Genomic DNA, 13277 nt, shown 5'->3' with positions numbered 1-13277 from the left:
CATTTTCTAACTGTAGTTCACAGTGCAATCTATTTCTTTCTGCTTGTGCCGACAGCCAAAATCTCATGTTATTATTTCAGATTAGAAGCTTTGACAAACAACTGACATTTATCCAGCAAGTTGGACTGGCAGAATCTTGTGAAGTAAATTATTAATATTTTTTATAGTTTCCCCAGAGAAAAAGCTTAGGCTACCCACCTGGTTTATTATGTTACCTCTCTTCAAATCTCTTCTGTACTGGTTAAGGAGAGTTTTTCTGCTCTTTGAAGGTAAGGTGGGGTGGCGGGGGAAGGATAGTTCAATTATTTGCTGAACCAGTAATGAAATAAAGGTAAAATTATTAATGTTAAAAGCTATTTTCAAATTTATTCATATCCTGAAGTTTTTCCAAGTGATGTACACTGCCAGTTTTCAGACTGCATTCTAAGGCTTTGGCTTTGCTTCAGCAGTAACAATCAGAAGCAAAGTGTATCTTGTCAGGAAAAAAACATTTTCAGAAGGCACCATTAATGTTGAGGTCAGATCATCAGAAGTGTGTTTTAATGTTTGACTCTCCATCTCCCCATCTACTTTTACTCATTAGTTCTGCATGTTGCTCTTCCTTTCTGAGAAATTACATCTGAACATAAGCTTTAATAGCATCATATCTCTCTCTCTCTTTTTTTTTTTTTTGTATTTTTGTCTTTTTTAGGGCTACACCCACAGCATATGGTGGTTCCAAGGCTAGGGTCCAATCAGAGCTGTAGCCCCCAGCCTACACCACAGCAACACCAGATTTGAGTCATGTCTGCGATGTACACCACAGCTCACGGCAATGTTGGATCCTCAACCAGTGAGCGAGGCCAGGGATCGAACCCTCAACCTCATGGTTTTTAGTTTGATTCATTTCTGCTGTGCCATGATGGGAACTTCCTATCTCTCTTTATGTTGGTATCTATATCTATATGCTTTAAAGCATTATAATAAATTTAAGAAACTGTCAGTTGACTTGAAACAGTTTTGCTGGATAAGCAATGGGATCCTGCTGTATAGCATTGGGAACTATGGCTGGTCACTTGTGATGGAGCATGATAATGTGAGAAAAAATATGTAGACATATATTTGTGACTTGGTCACCTTGCCATGCAGTAGAAAATTGACAGAACACATTAAATCAGCTATAATGGAAAAAATAAAAATCATTATAAAAATAATTATGCAGTATAATTCTAATACAGAAATACAAATATTTTTTAAACTCCCACTTGAATTTACCCAAGAGGAATTAATTTTTTGTCATGCAGTATTTCTTGCATATTAAGCTTGCTGAACTGCATGCACACACTGTGAAAACATTACAATTTTAAACTTGTCATTTCAGTTAAAGGAAATAATTTTGAATAAGATTAATGTGGTTGTACGTGAAGTACAAGTTTTGCATAAGTCCTCTTTCAGGAGCCCTAAACTTCAGCATTTTCTCTCCAAGAATCTAGATGACATTAATTCCTTCTTCAAGGCAATTATACCAAATGCAATTCAGAAGTATTGAAGAGGAAAAGAACATAGTCTTATGCTTGGAATGTAATAGTAATCAGAATCATGATGGCACTTCATAAAAATATGACATAATTTAACCTATTAAACTAGAAAGCATTTCTTCTCTGAGTGAAAATAATTCAGATATTATTCACTGTATACAGAGCACATCTTGCAAGATGAGCTATATCATATTATAATGCACTGTTATAGTTGATCACTTCTATATTTGAGAGAAAGATATTCGTAACTAAAGATTTACTTTTAAAAGCACTTGAAAGTTTGGTCAAGCTACATTATTTAAATTTAATATCTCTATATCTTATTTATATTATCTCCCTCAGAGTCAAAAACAGTATAAAGGAAAAAGTATCCCTCTAGGTTTTAGTCTAAAAGCCATTTATAATTCTTTTAGAATCTATAAATTATAATAATTTATATAGCATAGCAGTTGGACTTCAGAACATAGAAAAACAAAAAATAAATATTTCTAGAGGAGTTCCCATCGTGGCGCAGTGGTTAACGAATCCAACTAGGAACCATGAGGTTGCAGGTTTGGTCCCTGCCCTTGCTCAGTGGGTTAACGATCCGGTGTTGCCGTGAGCTGTGGTGTAGGTCACAGACATGGCTCGGATCCCACGTTGCTGTGGCTCTGGTGTAGGCTGGCAGCTACAGCTCCAATTAGACCCTTAGCCTGGGAACCTCCATATGCCGCGGGAGCGGCAAGAAATGGCAAAAAGACAAAAAAAAACAAAAAAATTCTAAAGATAGGATTAAGATGGCAGAGTGCAAGGACTTCTCCCATAAAAGCAACAAAATTACAACCAACTGCTGAATAACCTTCAACAAAATAGACTGCAAACTACTGAAAAAGATATCCTCCTCCAGATGACCAGGAGGAGGCCACGTCAAGACAGTAGGAGGGATTATTATGCAATAAAAGCAACCCCACACTTGCCGGTGGATGGGCCACAGACTGGAAAGTAACAAAATCACAGAGACTCATGCACGGGAGTGAGTTCTGATTTCCATGTCAGGTTCCCATGCTTGGGGATCTGGCATCAAGAGGAGGAGTCCCAGAGCATTTGATGTTAAGGATCAGCAGAGTTTGTGTGCATAAGCTCCATGTGACTGGAGGAAATGGAGACTGCACTCTTAAAAGGCACACAGACTTTCATTCTCACTGGCTTCCAGTGCAAAACAGAGACTCTATAGGTAGCTGGGTCAGACCTACCTGCTGTTCTTGGAGGATCTCCTTGGAAAACAAGAGGGTGACTGTGGCTCATTGTAGGGGAACAACATTAGAGGCAAAGGTCTCTGGAATAATCAACAGTGTGAGCTCCTCTAGAGGTAGCCATTTTGGAAAAATCTGGCCCCACGTGTTAGGGTTGAGAAGCCCCAGGCCAAACAGTAAACCAGGTGGGAACACAGTCCCACCCATCAACAAAAAGGCTGCCTATAGAAGCTCCAAGCACACAGCCACCTCTAATCTCACCCAGAGACAAAACACCACCCACCAGAGGGATAAGAATCAGTTTCACCTACAGGTGGGCAGGCACCAGTCCCTCCTATCAGAAAGCCTATAGCAAGCCCTCGTACCAACTTCAGCTACAATGGGGCAGACATCAGATGCAAGGGAGGCTGCAACTGTATTTATTGCAAAAATGAGACCACACCAAAAATTAACACAAAATGAAAAGGCAGAGAGTTATGATTCAGATAAGGGAAGAAGAAAAAACCCCAGAAAAATAGCTAAGTGATCTGGAGATTATCAACCTCCATGAAAGAGACTTTAGACTGATGATAGTAAAAATGATTCAAGATCTTGGAAATAAATTGGATGCAAAGATTGATAAATTACAAGAAACTGAGCAAAGAAATAGAAGATTTAAGGATTAAGGAAGTAGAGATGCAAAATACAGTAACTGAAATAAAAAATTTATTAGAAGCAACCAATAGTAGAATACAGGAGGCAGAAAAATGAATAAGTGAGGTGGAAAAAAAACTAGTAGAAATCACTGTGCAGAATAGAAAAAAGATTGAAAGGAAATGAAAACAATATAAGAGAATTCTGGGACAACATTAAATGCACCAACATCCATATTATAGGGGTGCCAGAAGGAGGGAGAGAAAGGGCCAGAAAAAATATTTGAAGAGATAATAGCCAAAAACTTCTCTAACATGGGAAAGTAATCACTCACTCAAATCCAAGAAGCGAAACAAGTACCATATAAAATACACCCAAGGAGGAACGCCCTGAGACACATATTAATCAAATTGACCAAAATTAAAGACAAAGAAAAATATTGAAAGGAGCTAGAGAAAAGGAAATATGTATTTATTGAAAATAAAATAACATACAAAGGAACCATAATAAGGTTACTGGCAGATATTTCAGCAGAAACTCTATAGACCAGAAGGGAGTGGCATGATATACTTAAAATGATGAAAGGAAAAAACCTCCAACCAAGATAACCCAGCAAAGCTCTCATTCAAATTTGAAGGGGGAATCAAAAGCTTTACAGATGCAAAAGCTAAGAGAATTCAGCACCACTAAACCAGCTTTAAAACAAATACTAAAGGAACTTCTCTAAGTGGAAAAGAAAAGTCCATAACTAGAAGCAAAAATATTACAAATGGCAAGGCTCACCAATAAAGGCATACAAGAGTAAGAAATCATCCACACAGAAATATGCTACCAAAACCAGAAATCATGAGGAGGGTACAAATGCAGGACACTGGAGATGCACTTGCAATTAAGAGACCAACAACTTAAACAGTCTTGTGTATATATATAAACTCCTATGTCAAAACTTCAGGGTAACTGAAGTATCTGTATACTGTATCTAATTCTACAATAGATACATACACAAATAAGAAAATGCAATCCTAATACAACACTAAATATAGTCATCAAACCACAAGAGAGGAGAACAAGAAAAGAAAAAAGACCAACAAAAGCAAATCTGAAACAGTTAATAAAATGGCAGTAAACATTCATATCAGTAATTATCTTAAATGTAAATGGACTACATGCACCAACTAAAGAACATAGACTGGCTGAATGGATACAAAAACAAGAGCCATATATGCGCTGTCTTCAGGAGACCCACTTCAGTTCTAGGGGCACATACAAATCAAAAGTAAAAGGATAGAAAAAAATACTCCATGCAAATGGAAATCAAAAGAAAGCTGAAATAGCAATACTCTTATCAGACAAAATAGACCTTAAAATAAAGAATATTATAAGGGACAAGGAAGCACATTACATAATGATCAAAGGATCAATCGAAGAAGAGGATATAACAGTTGTAAATATACATGCACCCAGTATAGGATCACCTCAATATATAGAGCAACTGCTAACAGCCTTAAAAGGAAAAATCAACAACAATACAATAATAGTAGGGGATTTTAACACCCTGCTTCGAGCAATACACAAATCATACAGACAGAAAAATCAACAAGGAAACATGGGCCTCAAGTGATGCATTAGACCAGATGAACTTAATAGATAATTACAGAATATTCCAAACAAAAGCAACAGAGTATACATTCTTCTCAAGTGCATATAGAACATTCTCTAGGACAGATCACCTTCTTGGCCACAAATCAAGCCTTGGTAAATTTAAGAAAATTGAAACCGTATCAAGCATCTTTTCTGATCACAACTCTATATGACTGGAAATCAACCACAAGGAAATAACAGCAAAAAAAAAACACAAACACATGCAGACTAAAAAACATTCTACCAAATAACCAATGGATTACTGAAGAAATCAAACAGGAATTTAAAAAATAGCTAGAAGGAAATGACAACAAAGACACAACAATCCAAAACCAATGGGATCCAGCAAAAGCAGTTCTAAGAGGGAAATTTATAGCAATACAAACCTACCACAGAAAACAAGAAGAAATCTCAAATAAACAACCTAACTTTACACCTAAAGCAACTAGAGAACAGACAAAATCCAAAGTTAGCAGAGGAAATCATAATGATCAAGCAGAAATAAATGACATAGAAATGAAGAAAACCATAGAAAAGATCAATGAAACTGAAAGCTAGTTCTCTGAAAAGATCAACAAAATTGATAAACCCTTAGCCAGACTCATCAAGAAAAATAGAAAGAGGACTCAAATCAATAAAATTAGAAATGAAAGAGGAGATGTTATAATGGACAACAGAGAAACACAAAGGATCATAAGAGACTACTACAAGAAACCGTATGCCAATAAAATGGATAACCTGAAAGAAATGGACAAATAAACAAATGAGGCCTAATTAAATTTAAAAGTTTTTGCATGGCAAAAGAAACCCTAAACAAAACAAAAAGTCAACCAATGGAATGGAAGAAAATATTTGCAAATGAAGTGACTGACAAGGGATTAATCTCTAAAATATGTAAACACCTCCTACAGCTCAATACCAAAAAACAAAAAACCCCATCAAAAAATGTGCAGAAGAACTAAAAAGACAATTCTCCAAAGAAGACATACAGATGGCCAAAAAACACAGGAAAGTATCTTAACATCGCTAATTTTTAGAGAAATGCAAATCAGAACTACCATGAGGCACCACCTTACACCAGCCAAAATGGACATCACCAAAGTCTAGAAACAATAAGTTCCGGAGAGAGTGTGGAGAAAAGGGAACCCTCTTACACTATTGGTGGGAATTTAAATTGGTACGACCACTAAGGAAAACAGTATGCAGATTCCTCAAAACCTAAAAATAGAACTACCATTTGATCCAGAAATCCCACTCCCGGGCATCTAATCAGAGAAAACCATGACTCCAATGTTCATTACAGGACTATCTACAATAGCCAAGACATGGAATCAACCTAAATGTCCATTGACAGAGGAGTGGATAAAAGAAGATGTGGTACATAAACACAATGGAATGTTACTCTGCCATAAAAAGGAATGACATACTGGCATCTGCAGCAACATGGATGGACCTAGAAATTATCATGCTAAATGAAGTTAGACAGTGGGACAAATGTCATATGCTTTCACTTACATGTGGGATCTAAAAAAAGGATACAGTGAACTTTGCAGAACAGAAACTGACTCACAGACTTTGAAAAACTTAACGGTTACCAAAAAGACAGTTCGCAGTGGGTGGGGAGAGACAGGCTGTGGGTTTGCGATAGAAATGTTGCAAAATTGGGTTGCGATGATCATTGTACAACAATAAATATAATAAAATTCATTGAAAAATATAACCCATGTCTTTTCAATAATAACCTGCTATGGAAATTAAAAGAAAATAGACACACCATATGGTACTTTTTTTTTTTTTTCCTTCTTTTTTGTCTGCAGTGCACCCAGAGGATATGGAGGTTCCCAGGCTAGGGGTGGAATCAGAGCTGTAGCTGCCAGCCTAAGCTACAGCCACAGCAATGCCAAATTCAAGCCATGTCTGTGACCTATACCACTGCTCATGGCAATTCTGGATCCTTAATCCACCGAGTGAGGTGAGGGATCGAACCTGCATCCTCATGGATGCTAGTCAGATTTGTTTCTGCTGAGCCACTACAGGAACTCTGTTACCTTTTTCTTTCTTCAAGCTGAAATAGTACCCTGAGGAAACGATGCTTTGTCTCTAGCCTATTGGATTGGATCCCCTATCACAAGATGACATCACAAGATGTCAAATTTAAATCACCAATTATAACTATACAAAGAGTCTGATTGTCAGAAGCTGTTTTTATCATCCCAGTTACCACTAATGCTCTGATTTATTTCCACATAATTACTAAAATTCTCCTACGCTTATATGGACAGCTATCAAATTTATTCAGTGACAAATATATTATTTATAATTGTTCAGATAACAATACATACTCATTAAATTGTTATATCCATAAAATGGAATATCCTATAGTAATTAAGATGACTTCTCCTTTTCTATATTTAGTGCTCTTGAATTTTTATACCATCTTTAAAAAAAAGCAAAAAAGCAAACAAACTCCTCTTTCATAATTGAAATAGTCCTCTGAGGTCTTTTTAGCCCCTACCTGGATACTTTCCAAAACACTTAGGATACTTTCCACCGTCCTAAGTCAAATGCAAGTCATCATTTCCAGGTAGGCAAAGTCATGTTTCATTGCTAATTCTGAGGATTAAGAATTCATACACTGCCAACTTAATTCTAAATATTTTAGCTCTGGCCTGCTATTTTATTTTGTCTTCAGTGATACAAGATATAGTGGATGCTTTTCAAAGAAATGGCTTTGGACACTCTTTATTAATTATCTCAACATAGATATAGTAATATAATAATAAAAACTTCTCAAACCTTTTTCTCCTATAAAATCATGAAAGTTATTCTTATGGACTATATTTCAATGGGGGAAAAAACTCAATACAAATGTTGGTACTAAGTCCTCTACTCTCCTATTTATTATAGCTTTTGACTGATAAAATTATGATAGCATACCAGAGAACAATAGATCAACTTCACAAATGTAGCCTAAGTTCTCTGAAAATCACCAGAAATTTGCCTTTAAGAAGTCAGATTAAGGAGTTCCCTGGAGGTTCAGCAGGTTAATTTTCTGGCATTGTCATTGCTGTGGCGTGGATTCAATCCCTGGCCCAGGAACTTCTTCATGTCTCAGGCACAGCCAAAATAAAAGGAAAAAAAAATCATATTAAGATACTTTAAAAGACAAAAATGAAACCAAAATTTTTGACATTGATAAAAATAGATGCAAACTATTACAATCATTTCTGATAGAACATGATGGAAAATATTATGAGAAAAAGAATGTGTGTGTGTGTGTGTGTATGTGTATATATATATATATAAGCGGGCCACTTTGCTGCACAGCAGAAGTTAACAGAACATTGTAAATCAACCATAATAAAAGTTTTTAAGAAAAAATAAGCTACAAAATGTTAAAAATAGACCTATTCTAACTTTTCTAAGTAAATAAGGCTAGAAATTATATTAAAATGGACACATTAGCTTGATGTTGAAGAAACTATTATAACTATTTTTTCTTTGGATATAACAAACTAGGTATTTCCTTTGTGTATGTCAAAATTTTTCTAGGTCTATACTCATTAAATGCATAGCTTAACTTTTTAAGTATTAACAGGATGAAAGGTTTTACTGGAAGCAAGGAATAATTGCGAGGTAAGACATTTTAAAAGACTGTTATTTCTATAAAAATTATATTAAAAGTTGCTAATGATTCTTACATTGTCCTGTATCCAGAACTTAGTAATGAGTGGAGGCTGATTTCATTCATGTATTCTTTCAACACTAATGTACTAAGCCTTAGTGCCAACTACTATTATAGATACTGGAAACTCAAAGGTCTACCACCAAATACTCAACATAAGTAAAGCCATGAATATCTTCATATATTTAAAAACAAAATGTCAAAAGTGAAATTATAGAAGTAAATCATAGCATAGATATGGGGAATATGATGAATTTATTCACTGTCTGCAGAAGCTTAAACAATTTAACAGAGAAGTTAAACTCTTATTCTGGGCTTCAGTAAATGTAATACTGTTGCAAAGACTCTGGAACTGATTCATCCATAAAATATTTCTAGGAAACCAGTGTTATGAGATATGTTTAAGAACATTGGAAAGACTCTATTTCAGAAAAATATTTCAGGGAAAAATTTGTCCTTACCCCTGAAAACAAAAAGTGATAGTATTTGTAATGGTGGTTGTATCTGTTGTTATTCAGTTAGCTGTAGTTTTGCTTTAAAATCAACACAGAGATTGTGATGTGGAAAACTAGGCTCTACAAGGAAAATCTTATTATTGGTTCTGTTAAAAAGTTTATGTTTTTTATAAGTAACAATTCTAAAGACTGTCAATAATAAATGATGCCAGGATTGTTGTCAATTTTAGGTTTGGCTCAATTTCTCAATAAAAAATTCACCCGAAATCAAAGCTCTGCATTTAGGTTTGTTTCATTCATATTTGTAGCTCATTTTTGAAGGTATTCGAGGTCCTGGTATAGAAGGTGACATTGCCATTGATGACATATCAATTGCTGAAGGAGAATGTGCAAAACAAGACCTAACGACTAAGAGTAAGTGTCTCTTCTTGGATTGGTTTAATGTGATGTTAAAGTAACATAATGACTATTAAACTAATAGTCTAATTGCTAAAACTAACTTATTTTTAGTTTGTTTATTGAGAAATTTCTCATGCATGAGACCCTAAAATTTTGTATATATTTTAAAATCAAAGTATTTTAATGCTATGTATTTGACCTTAGCGGACCTAAAATAAAATAAAAATAATTTTGACTTAGGTCTGTATAAGGCAAGCACAATTTGATTTTTAATTCATATTTTTTAATATTTTAATTTATATTTTTAATTTCAGAGGATTTTACTTTTATTAAAATATTTGGCTAATCTAGATCCTCAACACATTTATATAGCCATATCTCTTTTTAGTCCTTCGAGTTTATGAATGTATTTCCTAGGTCTAACTTTTGCCAACCATTTTAAAGACTGAATATTGTCAAAAGTCTTAGTATATATATTAAATAATGGAGCAGCCTAAGTTTGTTCTGGAATAATTAATTTCTTTCTACCTGTATCACAGTCTTGTTTAGTAATTTGGTTTTACTTTTTATTCTGGTTTGAATATTATGGTTTAACAGTGTTTTCAAATTATTTTTTCACCATAAATCCATTTTTAATAAAAGAGGTATAAATAAAAAAATATAGTTCACACAAAAAACATTGAAATTGTATGTTGTTGGGCTCCTTCTCAAAATCCTCATTATATTATTCACCTGAAGGTGAGAAATCTAAAATCATTCCTATGAAAACTTCCTCCATTTGAGGGATTTCCATAGGCCCCATATGGAATCTTTAACTTTGTGGTCACTTAAAGAGGTATGGATCAAACTAAATTTACACAAATAACTCAATTCTTTAGCACTTACAAAAAAAAAAAAAAAACCTACAAAAATCCATTTTGTATTAAGTCTAAATCAAATCAGAGTCTTTACTGAGTGTAGTGAGAAATGCTTTCAGTCTGGATGTTGAAAATCAGATCTGTATAACTACCCAGTGATTGCTCACAGGAACTGAATTAACTCCATTTTTAAACATTGTTAGAAGACAAAATCTTAAGATTGTGTATATCAATGAGCTGTTTTGCTTATAGTTTTCACCTTCTTGTCATTACACTTAGCATTTCAAGTAACAATTCTGGTAACATTTTCTCCCTCTGTCTGGCTCATTTTTTGCTTTAGACAACCAGTAGTTATACCCATAGAAAGTAGGTTTGTCAGAGGCACAGGAGAGCAAGCATTCTGGGAGTTCCTGTTGTAGCCCAGCAGTAATAAACCCGACTAGTACCATGGGGACACATGTTCTATCCCTAGCCTCACTCAGTGAGTTGGGAATCCAGCATTACCATGTGCTGCAGTGTAGGTCACAGTCACAACTTGGATCCCACACTGCTGTGGTTGTGGCACAGGTTGGCAGCTATAGCTTCGATTCAGCCCCTAGCCTGGGAACTTCCACATGCCCTGGTGAGGCCTAAAAAAGAAAAAAAGGAAAAAGAAAGAAAAGCAATCATTTTCAGGGGAGAAAGAATTTCACATGAATTAGTGACATTAACTGAAGATAGTTACCACCTTATATGTAATTCCTACATTTTGATAATTAAATCACTGAAAATTATTACAAATCAAATTAAACTTTCCAAATGAGGAAGAAAGAACAGAATTTGCTTCCCTGTAAAGGAGAAAGCAGAAGAGTAGCCCCAGTGAAATGACTATGAAATTCCATAGGCACTTTATTTTTATACAACAGAACATTTTTATAGTCTGCTTTGTTCTCTTAAACTACTAAATCCAGGAAAATGTATACATTTTAAGTAAGATATAGCTATACTTACTGGAGATATATTTAGCCTCTGTAAATCAGAGGAAACAATTCTAATTAAGCAAAAATATTTTCTTTGGTATGAGAAAATATTCTGTTACGTTATATCTATTTAACTCACTTATTAGGTTTATTTTGATGAATAGTGTTTGATGAATATTAAATTACTGTTTCAACGCAGGATCCTTAGCCCACTTCTCCACAGGGGAACTTCCAAATTAATGTTAATTTCTAAGTACAAAACATGCTTGGAGGCCAAAAGCCTTGTCCTACCTGCTCAGGTTCCCAGGCCCTCCTCCAGCAGTAAATGCAGTACCATGGCCTACCACGCAGTCAAAAGCTGAAACTATCTGTCTCTTATTTTCAAAGCCCACCTTGGTCCTAGATGAATGCTGTTTTATAACATAAGCCAGGCGAGTGAATTACTGTGTTTGCCTATGTTAACCCTTATATGTAAGCTATACATTCTAAGAAGTATCATCTGGACATGAAGTTTACTTGAAATACCAGCTATAGCAGGAATCTCAAGGTGGATTGATGGAAGAGATTTTTTTTAGTTAGAATGGACTTCATAATAATTCTAAAAGTTACACTAAGGGCAAAAATATTTACCCAATTGGTAAATAATAGACTGATCTAAACATATATAATTCACTGTTTGCAGAAGTTAATTTCTCTCAACATAACATCCCTACCTAGTTTTCATAGAGAGTAGTTTTTCTCTGGGTGATCTTTAAGTGTAAACATTTCTGAGAGCTTAAAGAAAAAAAAAAAGAAAGCAACCAAGAAAAGAAAAACTGACCTTTTAGATTCCTGAGAATTATCTGTGTGTATGCCTTCATGTGGCTGGCAGAACTCAGATTCACATGAACAGGTTCACCTTCTGAAAAGGTTTTCATAGCACATAATATCATTTAAAATATGAAAGCATTTTAATTTTATCCAAAGCCTCACCATATATTCCAGTTATTTTCTGTTTTGTCTTGGAAATGAAGTTGATTAATAAAGCAAAAATATATTTTCCATAAACGTCTTCCATAAACTGAAATTGTTTTATCAGTTCACCAAAGCTGTACTGGTAGCTACATGGAATACTTATTCTCCTTTTTTATTTGTTTCTTGGCATTTATTTTCCTTGTCTTTAGATTCCGTTGATGGTGCTGTTGGAATTTTAGTACATATATGGCTTTTTCCGGTTATCGTCCTCATCTCTATCTTAAGTCCTCGAAGGTGACCTTACCCTGGCAGAGGCTATAAAAGATTCACCAGGCACTAGCATGAAGAAAGAGTCTTTGTAAATGGACACTGAAAAAAACAAACTACCAAAGATTCCTCCACTGACTACTGACTCAAAAATAAAATAATAAAAACAAATTTTTTTTTAAGCACTGGGGATAAAAAGACATCATGGAAGTATAACTTATTCCGCACTACATATAGAAGAAAATCGACCTGAGTAGAGAAGAGACCTTCAGGTGCTTTTGTGGCTAAAAAAGATTACAGCGTCATCTGGTTGAACTCAGAAAAAAAAAAAAAAAAAAAAAGCTATAGAAATCCTTGTCAAAGCACAAAGTCATGGCTGGTTTTGTTTCAAATGAATAGTTTGCTTGTTACCATGGAAACCTAATGGCCTGCCAACAAAAACCTCACTGTAAACAGGGTACGTGAAGAGCTGGCATTTATTTTCCTTTTGAGAAGGTTTTGCATAGAGAATTAAATAAATGTAGGCCCTTTTACCTTTGGTTGTTACCCTTCCTTGAAAATAACCCAAACTCAGAATTATTTAAAACATTCATGTTCCTCCCCACCTGATCCCCATCCCACTATTATTATTATTATTATTATTATTATTTGTTTTCCTCCCATGGCTAAGCTAGATAA

The 13277-nt window shown here is 34.8% G+C and overlaps 1 protein-coding gene across 7 annotated transcripts in view; it reads left to right on the top strand.

The window, feature by feature from the left end:
• MDGA2 (MAM domain containing glycosylphosphatidylinositol anchor 2) overlaps positions 1-12942 on the top strand; it is an 824968-nt gene extending 812026 nt beyond the window's left edge. For 4 of the 7 annotated variants that reach the window (XM_021074087.1, XM_021074085.1, XM_021074091.1 and 1 more), the window contains 2 exons: positions 9472-9577; positions 12542-12942. In XM_021074087.1, coding sequence (XP_020929746.1) covers positions 9472-9577; positions 12542-12630 — 195 coding nt within the window. In that variant the 3' untranslated portion in view covers positions 12631-12942. The remainder of the gene's footprint in view (positions 1-9471; positions 9578-12541) is intronic. The other 3 variants (XM_021074074.1, XM_021074094.1, XM_021074079.1) reach the window with 1 other exon arrangement.

Source organism: Sus scrofa, chromosome 1 (assembly GCF_000003025.6).
Source record: "Sus scrofa isolate TJ Tabasco breed Duroc chromosome 1, Sscrofa11.1, whole genome shotgun sequence".
Taxonomy (NCBI): Eukaryota; Metazoa; Chordata; class Mammalia; order Artiodactyla; family Suidae; genus Sus; species Sus scrofa.
The sequence above is the reverse complement of the archived record's forward strand: the minus strand, read 5'-3'. Positions and strand labels throughout refer to the sequence as shown.